The sequence below is a fragment of the Pipistrellus kuhlii genome, unplaced genomic scaffold (assembly GCF_014108245.1).
Source record: "Pipistrellus kuhlii isolate mPipKuh1 unplaced genomic scaffold, mPipKuh1.p scaffold_m20_p_17, whole genome shotgun sequence".
NCBI classification, from domain to species: Eukaryota; Metazoa; Chordata; class Mammalia; order Chiroptera; family Vespertilionidae; genus Pipistrellus; species Pipistrellus kuhlii.
The window spans coordinates 10,849,790-10,877,291 of record NW_023425482.1 but is presented as its reverse complement, the minus strand read 5'-3'; the positions used below and the strand labels follow the sequence as shown (position 1 = coordinate 10,877,291).

Below are 27,502 nucleotides of genomic sequence, written 5' to 3'. Positions count from 1 at the left end.
CATTCACTATTATAGATTGGCAGAATTTAGGAATTATGACAGACTCAAGAGTCGTAGAATTTGTGGGTCCACAAGTTCTCATACACATACCTGATGAGGCTATAAACTGCTCTCTAACTACTTTGGAGAGTCATTTAGTATCATCTCATACTTTGGAGAATAACTAGCATAATGCTACTCCCAGAGATACTCTCAAGGGAAATTTATTTTGCCTAATACAAAAGAAGACATGTACAAGAATAGTCCTAGCAATACTCTTCACAATACTGAAAACCTGGAAATGGCCCAGAGCACATCAATAGGAAAGTGAAATATTATACAGTAGACAGAATAGAGAACCAGTGTGATATGCAGCAATATAAATGACTCTTAGCAATATAATACTAAGTGAAAAAAAGCCACAAAAGATTATAGATAACATGAAACTCTTTTATAAAATTAACAACTTAAAATTATATGTAGATGCATTTATTTACATATTATATGTTTTATGGATGTTTATATTATATTTCATGGATATAATAAATATGTATATATTATGTATTTAATAAATACAATTATATATTTAATGAACACAATAATATTGTGTCATATATAAAAAACCATAGAACAGACTGTCAAACTATAGCGGGAAGGCAAGAAAGGTTGGGGGCCGGGGGCTGTAAGAGATCAACCGAAGGACATATAAACATAACCAATGGATACAAGACATGGGGGAAGGGGGAGCAGGTGAAGGCGTATGCTGGGGTATAGGGGAGGCTGGGGGGAGGTCAAGGGGAAAAAAAGGAGATATAGTGTACTACTGTTTGTAATGCTTCAAACAATTAAAAAAAAATGAAAAAAAATCAATTGGTTAAAAAATATATATTGTGTCATATATATTTCATGGATGCAAAAAGAACGCAAGGGAAAATTGAACATAGGATTTAGGGTAATAGTTACTTGGGGTGGCAGAAGTAGAGTGGAGTGGTGAAGAGGAACATTGATTAGAAACAGGTTATTGTCAGCATCGTACATAACTTTTGTTTTGGTTGGTAGGTTTGTAGGGTCCTAGTTACTTTATTAAGAAATAATTGGATAATTAAATACATGGAAAAATGAGCCGAAAGACCTGAGATTCCCAAGGTGAAGTAATAGAGATCCTTTTTCACATGGATCTTATTTGGTTGTCTTGTCTGTTTGGTGGTTTGTTATTTTTTGTTTTTGTTGTGTGTGTTTGTGGGGGGGGGGGGGGGAGGGAGGTTTAAGAAGTAGCATTTTGAGTCCTGAAACAAATATTTAGGAGTTGAAAGTTATAAAAGATATATATATTGATCTAAAGTTAACAAACTGAATTTTCAAGGTGAGGTTCATATACTGGTATTATCATAAACTTTATAGAGTATTTAGTGCATAATTATTTATACCTATTTGTTCTTTCATAGAAATTTTACATTTTTTTTCCTTTCTTAGGACAAAGTTAAACTATAATCCTCCAAAAGATGATGGATCAACCTATAAGATTGAACTTGAAGGGATATCGGTAATGGTTATGAGAGAGATCCTGGATTACATCTTCAGTGGTCAGGTATGATGAGACACAAAGGAAGGAAGACTAAGTAGAGGCTTCTCAAGCTCAGGGTGAGGGTCTCCTTTCATCCATTCTGTGACCACTGTAACCTTCATCTTCATCTTCTGTCGCCATGTGCTTGACTGGTCTCTGCTCCTGTTAATGGCGCCCACATGTGTTCTTTTGGGGCTCTGCTCTTTACAGAAAGGCAGACTGAGCAAGATCTTCCCTGGTCCCAGTTTTTTATTTTACATCCTGAGCTCCACCTTCTAGTATGAAATGTGAAGAATGTGGAATGCTCCTTTCACTGCTGCTTTTTGTTTTTAAATCTTAATTCCAATTTTGCTCTTTTCCCATGCTGTTGAGGAACTCATTCTGTCTCCATCGCATGGAAATGGGAACTTCCTTGGGCAGGGGAGATATTTAGAAATAAAGAGTTCTAGACTCACAAATGACAGGCACTTGCATTGTATTCATGATGCCTTGATCCTGTTGCCTCAGTAGGACCAGTATCCACCACCCCTATTCTTTCTTTCTGGATTTCCCTTTATTCCCACTTACGTTTCCGGGGGTTTAATGAAACCTGGAGAGGAAAGTGATAAGTGAATAGACTTCTTTGCCCTCTTCTAACCCCCTGCCTGCTGTTGTGTAATTGAAAGTATAACATGAGAACTCGTAAGAAAAATCTTAGGTGTGAGCTAGGGCTCATTTTTTTTTTTTTTTTTTAAGGAAGAAGTTAGTGAGAATGCATTGTATCTTTACTCTTTTTGAGAGCTTGTTTCTGACTGTCTTTATTCCTTCTTCATCTTATGTTACTTTTCCTTTTTGTAAAGGCTGTGTCTCCTACATGTTTCTAAATATTCTGAGTTTGCTGCTTACTTTCTCTAAATATATTCGTTCTGTCTAGTCAAACTCGGTGAATGCCATCCTTTTTTGAAGTTTTTGGTGTAGTTTCATGATGTTATCTCCTTTTCTCTAAACACTAGGTGGTGGTGTGTGGATGTAAGGTTAGGTGTTGTATGATTGTTAAAAATAAATAAATTTAAATTAGTTTTAGGGCAGCCCTTAAAATTCTGGAGAAAACCAGGCTTAGCACCAATCTCTAATCTAACTTGTAAAATTGATTCAGTAGCAGTTGTAGCAAGTTATGAGCCAGTAAGAGCTTACTCATGTTAAGGCTTAGGTTTGAAACCTGAAGCCTTATTTACAGCTTTTGTTCCCAATTTAAATTAATTGTGGTTTTAAAATCATAGTTACAAGGTAAGTTATAGCCAACTTCTGATAACGGCAGTTTAGTTTTACTGAGATGGAATTTAGTGGGTTGTTTTTTTTGTGTGTGTGTGTGTGTTTTTTTACATGCCTACATTTGAATAGTCTACAGCTATCCACTGTCTTATGGCTAAATTTAATGTTATGTAAATGGGAAATTTCTCCATACTTGTACTAACTCCATACACTTCTTTCTACTTTTGTTGCTCATTTTCCAAAGTGGTTGGCAATTATACATTTTTTAAAAATCTGTGGTACAAATGTGTAAAATGTAGTAGTGTTTCTTGCTGTTCTATACTCTGAACCCTCTCCTCCCATTTTCGAATGGCGGGATGAATACCATTTTTGGGACCACATGTGCTCATGGCAATATCTTAGAGGCCTGTTTCTTTACGTCACTTTACTGTTGAATAGAAAAACTGTCAAGTGGGTGGAGGAAGAAGCATCGGCCAGAAAACTAAGAAAATTAAGGATAAGTAAATGTTCAGAATTATTACTAATGTCTTATAAAAGGGATTCTTTCCTGAAAGTAGCTTTGGGACCAAATTGTATTTGTTGCACCAAGTCGAGTACAGTGTTTGGTGTTCAGATGAATCTTCTAAGGCAGTATGGATCCCTTTTCTTAAAGGGCCTTACATTTAGTTTGCATATTTTTTGGCAAAGGCATGAACTTAATATATTGGAGGCAAGATTTCCCATAGTCCTGGTTCTACTATTTAAAGAAATCACCTTCAGTTTACCATAGAATACAGAACTTTCAGTTTCCTAAGCATTTCAATCATTTAAGGTTTTTCTCTAAATTGTAAGTCAACTGGACAGATCACCTTGAAGAGTTATTGGTAGTTAACACTGGTAAAGCAAGGGACATGGTAGGAAAAGTTAACCAGCCACTCACTGCTTATGTTGTTCAGAGGTTCCTTGGGACCCTCAGACTCTTCTTGGATAAAAGTACAATGTTAAGCCATATGAAATTGCCAATATTTTATCACCTTTGACCTACAAAAATGGAGCTTTTATGTGGTTCAGCCTAATAGATTCGTGGTTTGGGTTTTAAATATATATATTCAAATGTAAAATATTTATGAAATTCTGACAGATCCGGCTAAATGAAGATACCATCCAAGATGTTGTACAGGCAGCGGACCTGCTCCTGCTGACGGATCTTAAAACTCTGTGCTGCGAGTTTTTAGAAGGCTGCATTGCTGCTGAGAACTGTATTGGGATCCGTGACTTTGCACTTCACTACTGCCTGCACCATGTGCATTACCTTGCCACGGAATACCTGGAGACTCACTTTCGAGATGTCAGCAGCACAGAAGAATTCCTAGAACTGAGTCCTCAGAAACTTAAAGAAGTGATTTCTCTTGAGAAGTTAAACGTTGGCAATGAAAGATACGTATTTGAGGCAGTAATTCGATGGATAGCACATGATTCAGAAATGAGAAAGGTACTTGTAGTTTATAATGTTGTCTAACTTTGTCTTTTTACTTATTTCATTGATTTAGTTATTTTTAATCCAGGTTATCGATGTCTTTCCCCTTCAGCATGAAAGACTTGAAAAGTTATGTTCTAAAAGATATCTGTAAAACATCTTCCCATAGGATCATTAAAGCGGTTGATGTTTCAGAACATAATATCATCTGTATGTTGTTCTTTATGGAAAAATGCATTTCAAGGTTAAGAAATGCAGTGTCCTCAGACTCACTTTCATCATCCTAAGTCTTTGGGCATCCTAAACCTCTTCAGCAACTCTGATGCAGGCAGCAGGGCAAGGGGGGGGCACTTGGAGCTCTGGCACAGGGGTGAGGGCTGTGGGCTCTCCCTGGAGTGCTTGACACAACTGGGGAGAAAGCAGGAGAGCACTCTGAAGTTTTCATGACAATGCAGGTCCAAATAGGAAGGTTCTGGAAGTGAGCCTGGGAAGGAAGGGTCTTCAATAATATCAGGCTTTAGATCCAAATTGTTGGTATCTTGGGGGAGGGAGCAAAATCCAGTACTTATAAATTAGATGCTAGCTTTACTTACTATACTTACAATGAAAATTACATTAGGTTTTAGAATAGTTTTTGAAATGTACAATTGCATTATTAAGTTCTTGATAACCATTGACTTATGTTTTAATGATTATCGTATAATTATGTAAATTCTATAGGCCTATGAGTATGTCCAGAAACTATGCTTGTAGTCTCAGCATAGTTACACAGTTGATGTTTTATTTCCACATTCGTTGGGTAAGTTAGGGAAGGAGAAAGAACATTTTCCAGCTTGTGCCATTCACTGAGACCACTATCAGTAGTTTCTCCCTAACCCTTTTCTTAACTGAAAGTGATGATGATGCTAAGGTCATCTGACTGTTTTAGAAACAGTCAGGCAGTTTTTCATTTTTTGGTTAATCTGAACATGATGCTGTAAAAACTCTTGCCTATATATATATATTTTTTTAATATATTTTATTGATTTTTCACAGAGAGGAAGGGAGAGAGATAGAGAGCTAGAAATGTCAATGAGAGAGAAACATCGACCAGCTACCTCTTGCACACCCCCTACCGGGGATGTGCCTGCAACCAACGTACATGCCCCTGACCGGAATCGAACCTTTCAGTCCGCAGACCGACACTCTACCACTGAGCCAAACCGGTTTCGGCAACTCTTGCCTTTTAATACTCAGGGTACAGAAGAGTATACCTTAAAATTATTATTTCAAAATCAAGAAAGACTAGTCATTAAAGAGTGTCACCTTGGGTATATAGAATGCTATAATCATTTGGTTCAAATTTAATGATGGATCATGAAAAATATACAATTCATATTTACATGTTACATATGTTTAACAATAATTAGTTAAGAAATAATTATATACTAAGGATTTTTTTAAACTTTGTCTTTTCTAATTTTTTTCATGTAATATTAATGTTGAAACATTTTCATTAACTGGTTTACCATATTGTATCAAGCTATTACTGTATATAATTCTATAAATGTGATTTGATTCATAGCACATTCAAGCAAATTATAGCAGAGTTCTTGCAAGTTATCTTATTGCTATGGGAACCCTATAGGTTGTAAAGAAAGCTGCTTGAAACTTTGCAATGATAATTGAATATAAATATGAATTAATGACTTTTTTCAAATTAAACTTTTTAAAAAATCAAGACTATGAACCGGGACCGGTTTGGCTCAGTGGATAGAGCGTCGGCCTGCGGACTGAAGGGTCCCAGGTTCGATTCCGGTCAAGGGCATGTTCCTTGGTTGGGGGCACATCCCCAGTAGGGGGTGTGCAAGAGGCAGCTGATCGATGATTCTCTCTCATCGATGTTTCTAACTCTCTATCCCTCTCTCCTCCTCTCTGTGAAAAATCAATTTAAAAAAATATTTATAAAAAAAAATCAAAATCAAGATTATGGGAAATAGAAAGGAAAGGGGCTAGTAAGCATATTTATGGAGTACTAGCACTTATAACTTGCCTCTTGATAGTCTGACTATCAACAATTTCAGTGTTCTATGAGTTGGGAAATCCATATTCTAAAAGCTATGTATTGCATTCTCCATTTTTCCTCCCCATCCTCTCTGCCCTCTTCTGCAGGTCCACATGAAGGACGTTATGTCAGCACTGTGGGTTTCAGGATTAGACTCCAGCTACTTACGGGAACAAATGCTAAATGAACCATTAGTTCGAGAAATTGTCAAAGAGTGCAGCAATATACCACTGAGCCAGCCACAGCAAGGAGAGGCAATGCTGGCCAATTTCAAACCCCGGGGCTACTCAGAGTGCATCGTGACTGTTGGTGGAGAAGAAAGAGTGTAAGTATGGGTGTGTGTTGTTTGAAAATGGTATAAGGGAAGAGAGATCTCTGTGGGAACAAAAATTCATACTATTTTTCAGTATCTAAAGCATGGTAGCAGTAGATTTTTAAAAATCGTTTAAACACTTTTTAGAGCGGTAAAAGTAGTCATAGTTATTGTAGCAGAATTACATAAAACATATTAACTGCTAATGTATTTCCCTTTTTAGTTCACGGAAGCCAACAGCAGCAATGCGCTGCATGTGCCCTCTTTATGACCCTAATAGGCAGCTTTGGATTGAACTGGCCCCTTTAAGCATGCCAAGAATTAACCACGGAGTGCTCTCAGCAGGTACCGTTCTGTGGGAAATTTTACTTAAACACACAATCAAGTAATGTGTAATTTCTGGGTTGTACAGAACAACTCAGCCTTTTTTTTTTTAATTTATTTTTTGGTTAATCTTCACCCGAGTATATTTTTCCCATTGATTTCTAGAGAGAGTAAAGGGGATGCTGAGGCAGGGGTTGTCGGGGGAGAGAAAGTGAAATATGAATGTAAGAGAGACCCAGACACATCAGTTGGTTGCCTCCTGCATAACCCCAACTGGGGCCAGGGATTGAACCTGCAACCAAGGTAGATGCCCTTGACCCAGATTTGAACCCTCAACCCTTTGATCCTTCACTTCACTGGCTAATGTTCTAACTGCTGAACCACACCAACCAGGGCTGACAACCTTTTAAAGAGACAATTTTATTATCTCTCTGTGATAACATTTTCAACAATTTTTTAACTTTTAAGACTATGGAAAGAAGAGTGTCTTCTGTCTTTATTGTCCCCCAATTATAATACATAGCAATTTTTCAGACTTTAGTATTTTAATTGATGACCTAACTGATAGAAAAACAATGAGCTATGTGACCATACTTGGAACACAGAATTTTTTGGAGCTGTGAAAGTCCCATCATCTTTGAAATTCAATTTAGAATTACAACATATTAAATATAACTGTCTAAAATAAGAGTGTATTGTAAAAGCAGGCAATTCATATGAGATGTTAGAAAACATTACTTAGCAATGGCTAAAAGTTATTTTACCACAGAAAGGATGTTTTAGTTGACCTTTAGTTTGAAAGTATTCAAAGCTCTTACTCAAGGAAATGATAGAAAAAGATTGTTTTTGCTGCCTTACTCCAGTTGGCCTCCTTTCTCTTAATCTTGGATCTGCCTTTTGGGTTCACCCCACAACTACTATTTCACTTCATTCTCATTTTTGTCAGCAGTTCTAATGGGATCCTTATTTTATAATCTCTACTTGCCCACTAATGTTACCTTAAAAATTTTTAAAGCTATATCACACCATACCATGTTCTAGAAATGGCTAAATCTATACTATAGTGTAGAAATTGAATAATTTTCTGGGTGCCAGGTTAATTGAAACTATTGTCAAAAATAAGCAGCTGGATGGAGTGGTATAGCCAGCAGGATGTAGGGCTGATTTCTCTGTTCTATCTTTTCAGAATTTGCTTCCTTAAATTTTCACCCATAATGTATATACATATTTAGAATTTTCTCACATGCACACCTACCATAAAGGTTCCTATATCACTAATTTTCCAAAATTTCCTTGAGAGTTTGATATTTCAGAAACTTTAAGCCATGAAGAGAAGAATTATGTCCAGTTGTATGGACTGAGGTTGTAAAATGATTGAGTAGTTCCTATTTTGCCAAGCCTCTTCTGCATTTGTTCTTTTCTTACATTTTTTAATTGATTGACTTTTTTTGTCATTTATTCTTTCCCTTTATACTAGTTTAGAAGTTACATTCTTTGTGTATATTCCTTTGAAGGTTTCCTTAGAAACCAGAACCTATTATCAAAGCCTAAAGTTAACTAGTACTTTTATACTCTATTTTCATGTTTTCCAGTTTAGTAGTATTAAAATACATGATCATTTATAAGTATAATATTTTCCTATGTACATGTTTCATTAGCCTATGTTTTATATATGTAACTATAGGTAGATTGTGTAAACTTACCCACATGTTTACCACTTTGTTTTTCCTTCCTTGCTCCTCAGACCTTCCATCTAGGATCATTTTCCTTCTCTTTAAAGTTTATTCATTTGAATTTCCTTCATTGTGGTTCTCTTCAGATTTACTTGTCTGAAAATATCATTACTTTGCCTTCATTTTTTAAAGGGTATTTTTTCTAGGTACAGAATTTAAGGTTGGTATTTATTAATTTTCAGCATATTGCAGATATCTTTCTACTGACTTCTGGCTGTTATTGTTGTTAAGTTGTCAACCTAAAAATCTATCTTTTCTCAGGATTGTATTTAAAATATTTTTTCCTTAGTTTTCTGCCATTTCATTACGTGTGCTTACATGTACGTTTTATTTGACATTTTACCGGACTTGGGGATCATTGAGAATCTTGAATCTGTGGCTCAGCCTTTTAAATCTGGATCTTATTCATTATGTCTTCAAAATACTGCCTCTGCTGTGTTCTCCTTTCTCCCTTTGATTTTGGAAGTCAGATCAATCATGGCTAGACATTTTTACTCCATCCTCTGCCTCCTACCATTACTTTGTTTTTTATGTTTTTGCCACACTGTATTGCTTTCTTTATTATTTCTTTTTATTTATCTTCCATTTAATGAGTTATCTCTTTAACTATGATGGATCTGCCATTAAAAACCATTTATTGAACTTTTGATTTTATCTGTTCTCTATTTTTTATTTCTAGAAATTCTCTTAAAATCTTTTTCAAATCTGCTAGTCACTTCTATAGTCACATTTCCAAAGAGTTATATTCAAATTTGTCCATTATTTCTTAAACATAATAAGCACTGATGTTTAAGTCTTTTGATTATTTCAATATTTGAAATTTGAATTCTTTGCAAGACTACCTGCTATTGTCTGCTTCATATAATCTAGTTTCTTCTTATACCTGAGTACAGTATTAATTTGGAATTACTATTAATCAAATTCAAATATTGAGATTTCCTGGATAGGCAAGGAGATCTAAATCTGGTTTCTAGTTCTGGTTGGACTTCATCCTGAGGGTTCCACCATTTGCTGTGGGGCTGGGGTTTAGATTTGTCTTTTTCATTCCCTCAAAGCCTTTAAAAGAAATATTGAATAGTTTCCTAGAATAGAAGTCCTGAGATAACCCAGAGCTGCTTGTGGCTTGAGTGGGTGGTGTCTTCCTTTTATGCTGTAGGGTAGCGGGAATCCATTCAAACATATTGAGTGAAGTAAAATGGTCAGTGACTCAGACTTCCTCTCCCACCAAGGAAGGAATGGAATCTGATAAAGATCTCAAATATGTTGTTGTTATCAGAGAAGGTTTCTCCACACTCTCTGCAGCTATGGCATTTATATTCAACTGGAGGTGGATATTCAAGATATGTTTCAACTTTCTTGTGTGTCTCCTTTGATTTTTGCAGAAGGATTTTTGTTTGTATTTGGTGGCCAAGATGAAAATAAGCAGACCCTGAGCTCAGGAGAAAAGTATGATCCAGATGCAAATTCATGGACTGCATTGCCACCAATGAATGAGGTAAAACATTGCTTTTTCATTTGTTCGGTATGTGGGGTTTTTTTCCATTGGCACTTTTGTTTTGCATTTGAGTATAAGAAAAAATGTAGCAACCCTGCCAGGCCCCCTTGCCTAAGGCCAGTGCCTGCCCTCCCAGCTCTCTTCTCTGTGCCATCCCCTTGCTCAGTCTGATCTCCTCGCAGTCTCTCAGACCTAGAAATACTTCTGCTTCAGGATCTCTGCCAGATACCCATGTTCCTTGTTTCCTTCAATATTTGCCCATATAGCAACCTTCCCTCCGGCCCCTCAGTTTTCCTGTCTCCCCTACCCTACCTTCTTTCTTTTCATACCATGTAACACCTCACATACTGCAAAGTTCACACAAAATCTTTGTTGTTGTTGTTGTTAATCCTCACTTGAGGATATTTTTCCAATGATTTTTTTTTTTTTTTTTTTTTAGAGAGAGAGTGGAATAGAGAGAGAGAGAAACGTTGATGTGAGAGAGACACATTGATTGGTTGCCTCCCCCACACATGCCCCGACCAGGGCTGGGGATTGAGCCTGAAACTGAGATGCCTGCCCTTGCCTGGAATCGTACCCAGTACCCTTCAGTCTGCAGGCTGATCCTTCTTATCAACTGAGTCAAACCAACTAGAGCATTCACACAAACTCTTGATAGCAGGGATTTTGTCTGTGTTTGGCTAGCATTCTATCTTCAGTGCTAGAATAGTGCTGGGTGTATAGGGGACACTAAGAAAATATTGACAAGTGAATGTGAAATGCCTCAGGCTTCTGTCATTGCCCATAGCCTTCGCACAGACTTGTTTACCACACTGCTTCTCTGCTGCTGGCAGTCCTGTTACTGTGGTTTTTGTCTTTCACACATCAACTTGGAAACACTTGCACAGAGAATCTCACTGAACCAGAAGTTAATGTGTGTTTTTGTTGTTGTTGTTTTTTGTGAGCTCTTGTGAGTAAAAAGTACTGATTCTGACCGAGAATTTACCATGCAGGTAATTCCCTTGTTTTGAGAAATTCCTAGGCTTGGGTTCTCTATCTATTGTGATAGACAGAGTGAGCTGCTAGGGAAAGCAGAAATATTTGAGACAGAGGATTTTGAGCATGGACTTCTTTGCTGGAACATATCTGTAATTTTTATTAAATCCATAAACTGGCTTTTAGTATGACAGCTTTTTGTATACAAAGATCTTTGATGTCTTTTCAGGCAAGACATAACTTTGGAATTGTGGAGATAGATGGAATGCTCTATATTTTAGGAGGAGAAGATGGTGAAAAAGAGTTAATTTCCATGGAGTGTTATGATATTTATTCTAAAACCTGGACAAAGCAACCTGATTTGACCATGGTTAGAAAGGTAAGAACCATATCTTGTGATTACAAACTGGATTTTAAAGATGATTTTTTTTTATTTCCTGCATAAACCTTTTAATACAATTGATAATGTTACAGAATTCTGCCTCTGTTGGCAGCTTGCCTTTGTTATCATCAGCCATCCACCAAGGTGGGAAATGGAGGGTGTGTGAGCATTTATCCTAACAGTGGCTGTGTAGCACTGCTGTGTCCAAGGCCTACACTTGAGAAATGCTTTGTTAGTGCACTAACCTAGGAAGCAACCACATCTTCTAAACCTATGTTCATAATCATCAGGACTGGGGAGAACCATTAATTTTGAGGTAAAGAACTACCATTGCTCACTGGGTAGAATAAAAAACACACAAATGGTCACATTGGCTCTATTAGAGCATCTGTCTTTATTTATACTCTCTGGGATAACAGTGAGTTTGTCATCAAGCCAAGAGTTTTGTCCAGTGCAGTAGGTATATACACCTTTAAGTACTGACATATACTCATAATATGTTGTCTCACTGTCTGTGCCCTTTCAGCTAAATTATTTGGGCCGGAATTGAGTGATATCTTGCTCATGGAATCTAAATCTTGGAATCTTCAGTAGTGATGAAAAAATAGAGAGACTGGAAAGTTCCCTGAATAAGAGGGTTGTTAATTATCTTAGTGAAATAGTATTAGATGAAGTTAATTCTTTCCTGAGGATTAACAATATGTGTGGTACCTTTCTCTTCTTCTCCTTTTTAAATCATTTGTAATATTGGAAAACACCATAGTTTTACTATTAGAAGTCTTAGATAAGTGAATATTTATCTATAAACTTCAATAATAAATGTTGCTTCCCCACTGTTGCTTTCTTATTTCAGATTGGCTGCTATGCAGCTATGAAAAAGAAAATCTATGCCATGGGTGGAGGGTCATATGGAAAACTTTTTGAATCTGTGGAATGTTATGACCCAAGGACCCAGCAATGGACTGCTATATGTCCGCTGAAAGAGAGAAGGTGAAAGAATGTGCATATGGGCTTTCCCCTGATCCTGGCTTTTGCTCTTCCTTTCGTTTAAATGAACCTTTTATTTGGCTTGGAATTTAGTTTATATGAAATTAAATGAATAATCCATTTCCTGAAAAAGGAAGAACTGCATATTCACCAAACACTGAGTATTGCAGAGTTAAAACAAGCAGAAGAGGAATTAGGTCAGGAGTTGTAAATCAAATGCCTAATCAGCTCTGTGTGGCCTTTCAGATTTGGAGCTGTAGCCTGTGGAGTTGCCATGGAACTGTATGTATTTGGGGGAGTCAGAAGTCGTGAGGACATCCAAGGTAGTGAGATGGTAACGTGCAAGTCAGAATTCTACCATGATGAGTTTAAAAGGTAATTATGAATTGTTTCACGTAGTTTCTGCAACTTTTTCTTCCTTTCAAAGTTATGTTTCGCTGTATTTAGTTTTGTTTTCAATTCACTTCATTGAATTGCTATTGATGGGGTGTCCTCTGGTCTCCACCTGTTGATGGTGGAAGTAGGCTTCTTGTGATGTCACGAGAAAAGGAATTTTCTGAGACTCGAATAAGAGAATGAGTGATACTTATTTGCATGGAATTAAATCCCTGAATTTCCAAGGTCCCATCTCATTTTGTCCCACCAGGAAAAAGTCCAGCTGTATCTTAGCAGAGGTTACATATTTGCACAGTCCAGCATCAGGCTAGGTTAGCTTGTGTTTCCATTTGCAATCCATTGTGTGTGGGGTCTGCATGGCCTGGCACTTCCAGGGCCACCTGGCTATGGAGAGGGCATGGGCAAGTGCAAAGAAGCAGGAGCAAAGCCAGAGGAGCAAGAGAGAGAGAGAATCCTTTGTCTTTGGATTTTGTACTCCCAAATTTTCATGGGCTTGCTTTAGCTCTACCCAAAGCCAATGATCTTTGTTCCCAGGTTAGAGTAACAAGCAAGTATTTTCCTTATGTCACCTGAACTTGACTCTACATGCATCCATCTTCCCCTTTGTTGAGCCCCTTCCCAGTGTAAAGTTGCAGCTTCCTGGTGAAGCTGCCAGATAGCCATGCTTAAAATGTCTGGTCTTCCCTTGCTCCTTTCCTATTAGTAAGAAGCTAATTACAATGTTAACAGAATTATCTCATCTATTTAGGAACTTATGTCTAATGCATACTTGATATTTAACTCCTTAACAGCATATTTGGCCTTTTGTGGCTACTGTTTCTGCTACTGTTCAGCCGAGTACATTTTCTCCCAAACATATCATGATTAGTATCTCAGTTCTGTGCTTTTATACTATTCTTTTGCCTAAAATTTCCCTTCCCACATTTATCCAGTTAGTTTGGCCTGTTCCAAAACTCTACTTATTTATCACTCTCTAGAGGTCTGATTGGGTTCCTCAGTCTGTGATTTCATAACACTCTGTACATATCCTACTCTTGGATTGTAATTGTTCACCGTAGCTCCATCAGGGCATGGTCCAACTATGCCAACTTTAATCCTAGCTTCAGCTTTGCAACCGGCCTGTATTAGACACTCAGCAAAATGCTAATTAACTGAGTGAAGTGTTGTGTCAGAGACTACCTCTGACAGGCTGCATAAATGTCTTGTGGATCAAGTAGCATTCTCCCCCCTCTTCCCTTCTCTCACAGGGTTTTTATTTTTGTGGTATTTTTTTTGTTGTTGTTGTTATAACCACTAATCAGTATTCTTATTGCTGTAATATGTTCAAATCTTGCAGGGAAGCTGCCATGCTAAAATTAATCTTGTGATAGTGTTTTAGTCATATTACCAGAAGAGGGTGCCATAATATAATGTTTAATTTCATATTTTTTTAAAAAAGAATCTTTATTGATTTCTAGAGAGAGAAGAAGGGAGAGAGAGAGAGAGAAACATCAAGGTAAAAAGGAAACACTGATGGGCTGCCTCTTCCATGGCCCCTACCAGGGATCAAGCCTGCAACCCAGGCATGTGCCCTGACTGGGAATCAAACCAGTAAACTTTTGGTGCAGGGGATGTTGCTCAACCAACCAGCCAAGGCTCTTAATTTTAGATTAAGGCAAGCAATGAGCACTTCCCAAGATTTAATTGAGATATAAAAATATTACCTAACTTAATTTTTTTTAAAATTTAGGCTATTTGGATAGCCTCTTTCCCCCTTCAATTACAGGGGTAAACACATTAGCTTAGGAGAATTTATTAGACAAAGTGTGAGAGCAATTTAGAGGATGTTTGCTATGGTGGGGCTGAGGAGGCAAAATTTCAGACTTTTTTAGATTTCTCTTCCTTAACATACTACTACTATGAGGGTTGACTGTCCAAGGTGTGAAGTAATATATTAATTTCTTGCCCAAATGAATCTCAAGGTAGTCTGCCCAATTTTGTTAGTAAGCGGTGGTCAATGTGTTTGACTTCTGATATGAAGTATTGATACAAGTTTTGTTTTTTGTTTTTTTATGTAATGGCTGAATTACTGTTTACATAGTATGAGCTAGAGAGCTGTAATAATCATGGTTGGAATAATCAAGGTTGTTTATTATTTTACCATTTTCTGTCCCTGTTTTGAGTATATAGGACTTAAATTAGATTCAAAGTTTCTCAGTCTTATATTTCTATCAGGTTTCATATTTATAGTTGATAAGCTTTAAATGTCAGTGTTTTGCTTTCAGCTCATAATGGTTAAACAAAAGAGAATTGCTCCTTGCTATTTAAAAGCACTTTTAAATAAAATGCATGTGTCTTTAGCTTTCTTATTTCTAAGCTCTTAGTTAGTTCATAAATTGAAGAAAGCTGAATTTCTCTTGTTAATATAGCATACAGTTCACCCTTAGACAACATGGGTTTGAACTGTGTGGGTCCATTTAAATGCAGATTTTTCCCCAATAAATACATGCCATACTTATTTTTTCCAGTAAGTACATACAGTATTTCTCTAGTTTACTGTTAGAATACAGTTTATTATTAGAATGTGTTAATTGACAGCTTATGTTGTCAGTAAGGCTTCCAGTCAACAGTAAGCTGTTAATAGTTAAGTTTTGGGGAGTCAGAAGTTATACACAGATTTTTATCCGCAGGGGAGAGTTTGGGGGTCAGTTATATAGAATTCTTACTTGTTTAGATGACACTAAGCACATTTGTACCACTAAGCACCATGTATTAACTCATTGAACTCATTTAATCTTCACAACAACCCTCTGTGATATAGGTACTCGTTTTACTTTTTTTTTTTATTTATGAGGAAACCAAAACACACAAAGGTTAGGTATGTGCCCAAAGACACACGGATCGCAAGTGGTAGAACTTGCATTTGAACTCAGGCAGTCTGGCCCCAGAGTCAACCTTCTCAGCTCCCATACTATCTTGCCTTAAAAACATAGGCTTTCCCATAAATATCTATAGAAATAAAATAACATATTTTTTTTATTCCTTAAAAGATCAGATGTTTCCAAGTATGTTATATTTGCATTCTCTGGAAACTGTTGCCAGATGAACAATCTGTATAAAATCAGAGATCATTTATTGTTTTTAGATAATCTCTTGTCTTTCCTGCCTTTGTTCCCTATTTTTAGGTTAAAACTTTCCTGGAAAAAAGCCATCTTATTATTTTCTATGTTTCTGACTAAAAAACAAACTGAAAGAGAGCAAAGAAATTGCCATAAGTTAAACCCAGTCATAGGATCAACTTTGTCAGAATGGCAGTGTCTCTACTCCTGTTCCTTATGCCCCCATTCTTTTATTAATGCTACCTCCTCCCCGTTGTCCATACTCAAAAAGGTCATCTTTAGCCTGGCCAGTTTGGCTTAGTGGATAGAGCATCGCCCTGCAGACTCAAAGGTCCCGGGTTCGATTCTGGTCAGGAGCATGTACCTTGGTTGCAGGTACATCCCCCATAGGGGGATGTGCAGTAGGCAGCTGATCGATGTTTCTCTTCTCATCGATGTTTCTGGCTCTCTATCCCTCTCCCTCCCTGTAAAAAATCAATAAAATATATATATATATATTTTTTAAAAAGGTCATCTTTGATTCTCTCCCATACCTCACGTCTCATCAGTTGTCAAGTCTTATCTTCTTGTTTAAACTCTTGTATGTTTTACATCCACCACCTTTATTGCTCTGCTCCTACTCCAAGGCATTCTCATTCCTCCATGCAGCCTCATTAGCCTTCTAATCCGTCTTCTCTAATGCATCTCACCCACTTGTGCTTCTGAAAGAGTAATGTCAGTTTGATCTCTCATCTCCTGCTGAAGATTCTTCCTGTTTCCCCATTGCTTACCAATTCCAGCTAACCATGTTCAGCACCAGCACAGGCCTGCAGTCCCTCCAGCACCCTCTGTTGACAAAGCCTACCACTTCGTTTATCTTTCCAAGGAACCAGCTGTTGATGTTCATTTTCTCCGTGTGTTTTCCATTCCATTGGCTTCTGCTTCTGTGTTGTTCCTTTCCTTTTACTTTCCAAGGGTGTATTGTGCTCCTCCTTTCCTAGCTTCTTAGGTAGAGTTTTTAATTTTTTTTTTTTTTCTCTGCTGAAACCTCCTGTGTTTCATCATAAGCACATTTTCCTCTCCCTTACTGAGCAGAGGCCTAGTAGTTGCGTTCCAGTCCCTGCGTGATAATCTCAACATCTGAGTCATCGCAGAGTTGGCGTCTGTTGATTATTTATTCCCTTGAGAATGAGTTATTTTTCTGGCTCTTCTTTTGTTGAGTAATTTTGGATTGCATCCTGAACGCTGTGAACTGAACGTTGTCAAGGCCCTGAGGACTTTTATATTGCTTTAGAGTGCTGCTCTGAGATCTTTAGCAGGCAGAGGACTTGGTTAGACTCAGACTGCAGGCTGTCACACCCACAGTGGGCGGCTGCTCACCGTCTGTCCTTCAAGCCTTAGTTGCAAGCATTTGTGGTTCCGGGATCAGTCAAAGACTTGAGATGTGAGTACCCATAAATTTAGGGGTTCTTTTCTACCTCTCATTTTTCTGAGACACCAATCCCCACCCCTACCCCACCCTCCTCACACACACACTCTTCAGTGATTCTGGTTGCTCTGTCTACCCTGATTCCAATGGCCAGAAAGATAGCAGGGTTTTATCTCAGGGTTTCAGCTGCCCCAAGCCACTGCCCTCCGGTAAAGCTACCAAAGAATAGAAATACTCCATGTGAGATGCTTGTTCAATTTTCAGTGTCTTCCCAGATCTGCCTGCTTTTGCTCACACTCTAGGCCCTGAGGCAGTTGTTATATTTTGTCCAGAGCCTGTAGTAGCTCTTCCTTGCAGGAGGATCAGCTTGTTAAGAATTCCTTCCTGACTGGCCAGCATGGCCCAGTGGTTGAGCATCAACTTATGAACCAAGAGGTCATGGTTCGATTCCCGGTCAGGGCACATGCCTGGTTTGCAGTCTCAATCTCCAGTGTGAGGTATGCAGGAAGCAGCCGATAAATGATTCTCTCTCATTGATGTTTCTCCCTCTCCCTCTCCTTCTCCCTCTCCCTTTCTTTCAGAAATAAAAAATAAAATTTTTAAGTTCCTTCTTCCCTAAAAGCAGAAATCTCACTCACTACGTAAAGCTTCCTCTTCCTTCTTTTTTTTGTTTTTTGTTTTTTGTTTGTTTGTTTGTTAATCTTCACCCGAGGATATTTTTTCCTTTGATTTTTAGAAAGAGTAGGAGGGAGGGAGGGAGGAGGGAGGGAGGGAGGGAGGGAGGGAGGGAGGGAGGGAGGGAAGGAAAGAAAGAGAGAGACAAAGAAAAACATCGATGTGAGAAAGACACATCAAATGGATACCTCCCACATGCACCCTGACTAGGGTGAGGATCAAACCTGCAACCCAGGCATGTGCCCTTGCCTGGGAATCAAACCCGAGATACTTCCTTCAGTGCATGGGCTTATGGTCTAACCATGGAACCTCATCAGCCAGGATTCCCTCTTTCCTTCTCTCTCCTGAGTTGATTTCCCCTTCTTCCCCTTCTACACCCCTCCTTTCTTCTCTCTTCCCCTTAACTGTTTCCCCTCCTCTCTCTGAAGCTTGCTGCTATTGAGCCCTGCTGTATTTGAAAGCATTGTTCTCATGGAGCGTTCTTAATCCTGAGTTACCAGCAGACTCATCATTATAGCCTTCTCGTCCTAATAAGCCTGTGTTTAAAAGCCTTGTAACTAAAGGCATAACATTGTCTTGGTCATTATAAAAATCTACTACCACTTAATGATACCTGCTCTGCACTAGACACTATGCAAAGTGCTTTATGTTGGCAATTTCTTTTTAAAAATATATATATTTTGCCGGGACCGGTTTGGCTCAAGTGGATAGAGCGTCGGCCTGGAGACTGAAAGGTCCCGGGTTCGATTCCGGTCAAGGGCATGTACCTTGGTTGCGGGCGCATCCCCAGTAGGGGGTGTGCAGGAGGCAGCTGATCGATGGTTCTCTCTCATCGATGTTTCTAACTCTCTATTCCTCTCCCTTCCTCTCTGTGAAAAATCAATAATATATATATATTTTTTAAAAAAATATATTGATGAAAAATCAATAATATATATATATTTTTTAAAAATATATATATATATTTTATTGATTTTTCACAGAGAGGAAGAGAGAGGGATAGAGAGTTAGAAACATCGATGAGAGAGAACCATCGATCAGCTGCCTCCTGCACACCCCCTACTGGGGATGCGCCCGCAACCAAGGTACATGCCCTTGACCGGAATCGAACCTGGGACTTTCATTCCACAGGCTGACGCTCTATCCACTGAGCCAAACCAGTTTCAGCTATGTTGGCAATTTCATTTCATCTTCACAACAGTCACTTGAGGTTGGTGATGGTGTCTGGTGTCCCTACTTTACAGATGACAGAACAAGACTGGGTTAGCTAACGTGTCCTAGGTCAACGAGGTGACAGTTGGTAGAAAAAGAAATGGAAAACCATATGCCTTTCATATCTGTTTTATAAGCAACAGCAAGTATGTGCTCCAGTTAAGTTTTCGTGTTCATTTTAGTTAATTTGAAGCCTCAGCACTATGTAAAATAGATCAGGGTGACTTTTCTGAAACCCAGGAAGTCTGAATTATTTATCTGTTTTTGGTACATTATCCACATAGACCAGTTTCTTCAACATTACTTATTCTAGAGAAGGATTATGTTCTCAACTCTGTAAAATTATTCCAAAACATTGTTTCCTGATGTGCTTTTTCTGCAGATAATGTACTCATAATGTCTTAATTTAAAAGTGGCCATTGACCTGTTAGTCTGCTGTCTTTTAATGGGTTTGTTCAGAAAAGTGGGTGTGTGTCCACTGGGATTGGCCCTTCGGTGCATTTCAGCTGCTGACAAGGCATAGGGATTTTCTTTAGCTTGTTTGATTCAGAGCCTGGTGAAAAATTAAATGCCGGGGTTTAGATATTTATGTTTAGCCTGAAGACACAAATGTGAATAAGCCAGTTAGTTATTGAAGTTTGAGTTTTCCAAACTTTTTCTCTCAAAGGCCTATTCAAGTTTCTGTTTTCACTTTTCAGTGAAAGCTCTTAGATTTTTTCACTTTTCCAGTCCCAATCAACATTCAGGTGTTAGATGATTCAATGGTAGATGAAGTATTTAAAAATATGGCACCTCTTATTAGTTTTGCTTCTGACACATAGGATCTTGGACAAATCATTTTGCTTTCATGTTTCTTGAAATTCAAAATTATGAAAGTTACTCCTTTATAACAATCTGGAATACTAGCAGTATTCATTGAAATAAAGGTGCTGTTCTCAGTGAGATAGTTTTGTGTTTTTATTTAGCATTGAGATGCTCTCAACTACACCTCTGACTTATTAGACACTTCATAGAGAGTTAGAGATACCAGGAGCAATGCCAGTGCATCTGTATGCTCCAGCAATAGGTGTCAGCCTGGACTTTGGTAGTTCTCAATGGTTTAGATACATTCTCAAGGTCTGACTAATGTCTACTATGACTAGGTTGTGCCTTTAGCTATAAAGGGGAAATTGGTTAGATTACCTTGAGTGAACATCATTATTCAGCATTCTAGTTTGTGTGTGTGTGTGTGTGTGTGTGTGTGTGTGTGTGTGTGCGCGCGCATGTTTAAGCAAAAACAACAACAAAAAACAATAACAAACAAAAAACCCAAACTCAAACTTTTTTTTAAAATATATTTTATTGATTTTTTACAGAGTGGAAGGGAGAGAGATAGAGAGCTAGAAATGTCGATGAGAGAGAAACATCGACCAGCTGCCTCTTGCACACCCCCTACCGGGGATGTGCCCGCAACCAATGTACATGCCCTTGACCGGAATCGAACCTGGGACCTTTCAGTCCGCAGACCGATGCTCTACCGTTGAGCCAAACCGGTTTCGGCTTATTTTTTATTTTGGAATAATTTTAGACTTGTAGAAAAATTGCAAAAATAGAGGTCCCATAAGCTATTCACCCATCTTTTTCTTATGTTAACATCTTCTATAACTATAGTTCAGATATAAAAACCAGGGCATTAACATTGGTATAATATTATTATGTAAACTACAGACTTTATTTGAATTTGATCAGCTTGTCTACTGCTGTCTTTTTCCCGCTGCTCCAGAATCCAGCTCAGGATCTGACAGTACACTTGGTTGTTGCATTTCTTTAGTCTTCTTTCATGTGTGATGGTTCCCCAGTCTTCTGATCTTTCAGTCCTTTGGCCATTGGGGATCGGTCCCTGTGTCTCTCTGATACTCTTGAAGATTATTGGTCAGATTTTTAAAGGATGTCTCTTAATTTGGGTTTGTCTAATGATATCGTGTAATTTGGCTGTGTTAGGCATTTTGGGGCAGGAATATCACAGCAATGGTGCCATGTCCTTCTCTGCACCACACCAGATGTCAATACCAGTATGTAGTGTTACTGTACGGCTGGTGTGGCTCACAGTTGAGTATCGACCAAGAACCAGGAGGTCACAGTTCGATTCCTAGTCAAGGCACTTGTCCAGGTTGTAGACTTGATCCCCAGTAAAGCCTTATTAATGATTCTCTCTCATTATAATGTTTCTATCTCTCTCTTCCTCTCCCTATCTCTCTGAAATCAATTTTTAAAAAATTTACTATGTTTTAATACTGTGATTACCTGGTTAAAATGGTGTCTGTTGGGTTTCTTCACTATGAAGTTGCTATTTTTCCCTTTATAATTAATAAATATCTTAGAAGAAAGAATTTATCAGTATGCATGCACTGTTTTTCCTTAAACTTTCACCACTAATCTAGTACCCATCAATGGACTAGCCTGCAGTAGTTATTCCTGTGGTGTTTGCCTATGATGCTTTTTCTGTTACTCTCATTTTTTCTACATTTATTAACTGGAATTCCCTAAAGAAGACCTGTTCCTTCTTTCTGGTTTTTTTTTTTTGTTTGTTTTGTTTTTTTAATATATTCAATTATTTGTATTAGTGTGGATGTCTTGGTGTTTATTTTACTCTGAGTTATAAATCTGATATGAGCCTTATTTGGTTGTGCAGTTTGTTCCAGCTCTGGCCATTGGGAATCGGCCCCTAGGTCCCTCTGACACACCCCATCCTTACTTAAGCACTTCCTCTCTGCCAGCACAGGATGCTCCAGGCTCATCTTGTATTTTCTGTCTCAGCTGTGGAACCAACCACTTCTTCAGGGAGCCCAGATCCTTTTAGTGGTTATTAAATTGATTTTCAACAGAAGTGCCAAGGCCATTTAGAGAGGAAAGAAACATCTTTTCAGCAAATGATGCTGGAACAACTAGATACATATACAAAAAAGAAAAAGAACCATGACTCTTTCTTACCTCATACCATACACAAAAATGGACTTGAAATGTATCCTAAGACCTACGTGTAAAAATTGGCACCATGAAATTTCCAGAAAAGAGCACAGGAGGAAAATATTTGTAGCCTTGGAGTAGGCAGAGATTTACTAGAAGGACACAGAAAGCATGAACTATAACAGAAAAAAAAGGATGAACTGGAATGCATTAAAATGGAAACTTCTGTTCTTCAAAAGGCTCCATTAAGAAAATTAAGACAGTCTACATGCTGAGAAAATTTTTGCGATATAGTTATCTAATTAACAGACTTGTGTCCACAAACATAAAGAATATTGAAGTCAATAGGAGACAGAAAACCCAATTTTAGCATATCTTTGAACAGACATTTCACAAAAGAAGATATAAAATGGCCATTAAGCACATGCAGAGATGTTAAACGTCATTAGTCTGCAGAGCAGCGCATACCACTAATACAGATAAAATGACAAAGACTGGTGGTAATGCCAAACAGTTGTACTTCTTACACATTGCTAACTGGAATGCAAAGTGGCACAACATGCTGGAAAATAGTGAGGCATTTTTTTTTTTTATAGCAAAGGAGATTTATTGAACAAGTACAGACTCCCACCTGGGAAGAGAGAAAGAGTCCCACAGAATGGACTCCCACCTGGGGAGGGGGAAAGGGTCCCCGTGAGGCATTTTTTTTATCAAGTGAAATATACCTTTAAACATATAACCAGTCAAGTCCATAACATAGGCTCACAAAAAAAGATTTGCACTCTTAATGTCTAAAATAGCAACATTGCAATAACCAAAATTATACACTACCCAAATGAGCATTAGCAGTTGAGTATGTAAACACATGCTGGCATGTCCATATAATGGAATACTACTTGGAAATGAAAATAAATTATTAATGCAGGCGGCACATGGATGAATCTCAAAAACATTATGCCAAGCAAAAGAAGCAGATTGAAAAGTGCATATTCTTTATGATTCAATATATATGACATTCTAGGATAGGCAAAATTAATATCTACAGTGACAAAGCAAGTCGTGGCCAGGTGGCTCGGTTGGTGGAGTGTTGTCCCACACACCAAAAAATTGCAGGTTTGATTCTCAGGTTGCAGGTTCATTCTCCGGTCAGGTGCGTAAGGGAGGCACCTGATTGACGTTTCTCTCTCACATGGATGTTTCTCTTTCTCTCCCTCTTCCTTCCTCTCTAAGATCAATTAATCATATCCAGGTGAAGATTAAAAATAAAGAAGTAAAATAAAATAAAAAGACAGAAAATCAGTGGTTACCCAGAAGTAGGGTTGGGATTTACTAGTGTGATGCCTAGTACTGTTAGAGGCTTAACAAGTTTTATTGTCACTGGAGTCTTCTAGATGTGTGGTCATCTTTTGATTTCCTTAATTTTGTTCTTCTGTTTGTTTTCAGGTGGATCTATCTTAATGACCAGAATTTATGCATCCCTGCCAGTTCCTCTTTTGTTTATGGAGCTGTACCCATAGGAGCCAGTATTTATGTTATCGGAGATCTTGACACAGGTAAAAATGTTATGGTGATTTTTGTCAGGGCTGTTTCCTAGTGATTCTGAGGCATGTTCTCTCATCCCTGCTTATTCTGTGGTTTAGGTACCAATTACGACTACGTGCGTGAGTTTAAAAGGAGCACAGGAACCTGGCACCACACTAAACCACTCCTTCCATCTGACCTCCGCCGCACTGGGTGTGCAGCCTTACGTATTGCAAATTGCAAGCTTTTCCGCCTGCAGCTTCAACAAGGCTTATTCCGTATCCGTGTTCATTCACCTTGAAGAGGAAGCAGAGCTGAAGCAGCGCTCCTGACCAAGCACCGTAAGGTGGCGTTATGCGAGGGGGACAGAGATGACAGCCAAACCTTGCTCTGCGTGCCGGGCTTTGTGTGGTAACTCTGGTGGTTTTATAATGCTTAGACGCTTGAGCTTCAGCTCTTGTTTCGGAGAACATGTAACTGTTGAAAAACTGCTTGGGAGGAATTATTTCCTCCAGTTAGATGTGTCTATAGACAAATGGAGGCTAGTCGGTGTCAAAAGGAAGAGGGAAGTGAGAATTGGCATAATGGAAAATACTAAAGTTAAAATAAGGTGCATTTTCCCTGAAGGGAACTTGTATCTGACTACTGTGCACTTGGCTTTGGTAAACAAACAAACAAAAATCCGTATATGCAAATCAACATACCCAAATATACCAAGACTGCTTTCTTCTGCACTTGGAAGGAAATATTATGCCTAAACCTTGCCCAACAAATTAAGGATTGTGCCTAAAATGTTAGATTGGACTGTATGATGGCTAGTCTCCATTTACTATTAGTATTCTGTGCTAAGAATATTTTTTAAACTATATTATGATGAATTGAAACTAAGATAAAATTTCTGTTTGGTGACATTCTATCTTAGTAATGTAGACTCAATAAATGAATGAGTCAAGTTGCAGCCCTCATGTGACTTTAAAGGAAGTTGCTAACTTCTGTGTTAATTTAGATTAAGGTACGTCTTGCCATACTTTCTGGGGTGGAGTTGGGAAGGGTCTCACCAGTGCCACTCATCCTTCAGCTCATCAGAACTGTTTTATAAATTAGAAGCCATTAGAGAGTAGGAGATTTTATAAAAGAAAGGCCTGAGTCAGACAAATAATAAAGGTCTGCTGTGACTACGAAAACATACAAAAAAAAAAAAAATCTGTCCAGGCAAAATATAAAGGGATCAAAACTTTTTAAAAATCTGCCTGAAAGCACACACAGTCTTGTTTACCGCTGTTTAGGATTTGAAAACTTGTCTTAGAATGCGAACATGTGTTCAGAATCTCGTCTTTGTAGTAGGATTTTCTCAATGCCGTTAACTAGTAAGAGTTTTAGACAAATTACGATAAAGTTTGGCTGGTAGAATACACTACCTCAACCTAACTTCATTCTGTTCATAGTAGAGCAAATTCATCTTTTCCTCCTTTCCTATCTCTTACTCCCATGCCACTCTACCTGCTTCCTATGGGGGGAAAGTCTGTCATTAGTAGCACTTATCTTTAAAGGTACTTTGTTTCCCATTTAAATTACACCACTTGAGTGTGAAATCAGGGACTTCAAAGTGCTTGATTGCTTCATCATTTGAATTTTATGCAATACCAGGTTTCTAGCCAATTGAATATAGAATTCTTCATTTTTAATTGTTTTCTACAGCTTTTTCTCTCTCTTAGAATGTGGCTGTATGCACAGCATTTTGTTATAGAGATTAATGTGTAAATGTATCTATCCTCTGGTTGTAAATTTGAGACCAGGAATTTTTTTTTAGGAAACTGCTATATGGAACGTTTGTATGTTGTTAACATGCATATGAAATGTCGCTTGTGTTTTCCCACCATGCACAGAAAAAAGAGTGAGAGTTTTGTTATGTTTTTAATACCCATTAGAAGTCAACACAATACTATAAAAGTTGCTGAAAGGAGCCTTGCCCGTGGGGGTTTTAAAGAATGTTGTAAGTGGCACATTTACTCTCCAGTCTGGCAGGAGAGTTGGTAAAAGAAGGTATGAGGTTTTTATACAGTGTCAGGGCACGAGGCCAGGTTTGCCACACATTAATATAGCAGTCAAACTCAGTCTGTAAATCAAAGCCAGTCTTTTTTCTTTGTGTTGTGTACCAGTCAGCTGTTGTCCGCACACTTTTCCAATGATACTTTGGATATTTATTAATCAAAGCTCCCTGGCCACTGCAAAGAAAGAAAACTTGCTTTTTACAATTAGATATCAGTTTTAGGATTTGAAAACTTGTCTTAGAATGCAAAATTGCTGAAAAAATGAATTTTCTTTGGTAAAATATCTTGTACAGAACACAACTTTGACATTTGGAAGCTGCAGTTGAGGTACATTAAAGTGGTAATTGATATCTTATTAAAGCCATGACAATCAGCAGTTGTCTATTTTTTTTTTTTTTTTTAATTTCTGAAATTTAAAATTCTTCCCAGTCTATGCCAGGCTTTTTCCAAGGAGACAGTTCATTGTCCAGGTGTGAATGGGTCCCGGATGCAATATTTTCAGTGCCTGCATGACTTGGTCAATTAATTTTATAAAGTTTTTTTTTAATTCAGTTTGATGACACTATTGCTGCAGAAATTAGGGAATGTTTTATAAAATAAACTTGCTACATAATATGGGATGTAACAATTTAACAAAAGCTGTTAAGTGCCAAACTGTTTTTTACTATATAAATATAAAAATATTATGTTGGAGTGTAGGGATGTATTTAACTTTTTATTATGTTCCAAAATTAACCATGACTTTTTTTGTAAATTAGTTATTTCAGTATTGTAAAATAAATTTTAACTTATTTCATGCAGGTTTGTGTTTTAACATTCCACTTATGACTTGAAACATCTTTTCTTGATAAATTTTTTATACTTCTTTTTCCATATGGCACTTTTACCAGGCGTATGATGGAATTGGCGGCTAGGGGTAGATCTTAAAATTTTAAATATAATATCTTGGGGGAAAGTGCAATTTATTTTCATTATCCCACCAACAGAAGGAAAGTTGTCTCAGGTTCGAATAAGTTAATATTTAAAGGATCTCTCCTACCTATAGTCTAAAGTAGATTTTTTTTGTTTCTTTGTTTAACACATCCAAATGTAGATTTTTTCAAAGATTTTTAAGTGTTTAATTTACAGTGAAGTTTTGTGTGATTATTTTTGTGATAGTACTTATATCCTATGAGAGGAAAAATGTGAGAAGAGGGATGAAAGAGCGAAAGTGTGTGTGTGTGTGTGTGCGTGTGCGTGTGTGTGTGTGTGTGTGTGTGTGTGTTACGTGACTTGGTAAGTCTGTTTGTGTATGTTTCCTTTGAATTGTAGTCCAGACTATGTATATTACTGTCTCCTGGTGCTTCAGATAAATTCTGAGCCTGTGGCCCTTCAGTTTATACTACTGTGTTAAACTCATGTTGAGTGTAAATATTGATATATTTGCAGTTTTACTTGGTGTTTGCATTTCTTTCCTTTAATGGGATTAAAAACAATGTTTATCAACTAGTAGTTGATTTGCTAAAGATTTGGCCTAAGAAATTTCTAAATTCATTGTGTATTTCATTAATTCATTATTTCATTGCTGCGAGGAGTTAATAGCTAACAGTAGGCTTTTTTCAAACTATAACAACCAAAAAGGGACATTTGGGGGATGTTGGACAGTGTATTGTCTATATTGAAGTGTTCTATTATATTGCACTACCACTTTAA

The 27,502-nt window shown here is 37.7% G+C and overlaps 1 protein-coding gene across 2 annotated transcripts in view; it reads left to right on the top strand.

Moving 5' to 3' along the window:
* Positions 1-26,610, top strand: part of GAN (gigaxonin) — a 51,336-nt gene extending 24,726 nt beyond the window's left edge. The window contains exons 2-11 of one of the 2 annotated variants that reach the window (XM_036441573.2): positions 1,453-1,567; positions 3,915-4,265; positions 6,402-6,619; positions 6,831-6,952; positions 10,047-10,159; positions 11,364-11,513; positions 12,370-12,506; positions 12,750-12,878; positions 23,682-23,791; positions 23,879-26,610. In XM_036441573.2, the coding sequence (XP_036297466.1) occupies positions 1,453-1,567; positions 3,915-4,265; positions 6,402-6,619; positions 6,831-6,952; positions 10,047-10,159; positions 11,364-11,513; positions 12,370-12,506; positions 12,750-12,878; positions 23,682-23,791; positions 23,879-24,060 (1,627 nt within the window). In that variant the 3' untranslated portion in view covers positions 24,061-26,610. The remainder of the gene's footprint in view (positions 1-1,452; positions 1,568-3,914; positions 4,266-6,401; positions 6,620-6,830; positions 6,953-10,046; positions 10,160-11,363; positions 11,514-12,369; positions 12,507-12,749; positions 12,879-23,681; positions 23,792-23,878) is intronic. The other variant, XM_036441574.2, reaches the window with a different exon arrangement.
* The last annotated feature ends 892 nt before the right edge of the window (positions 26,611-27,502 follow it).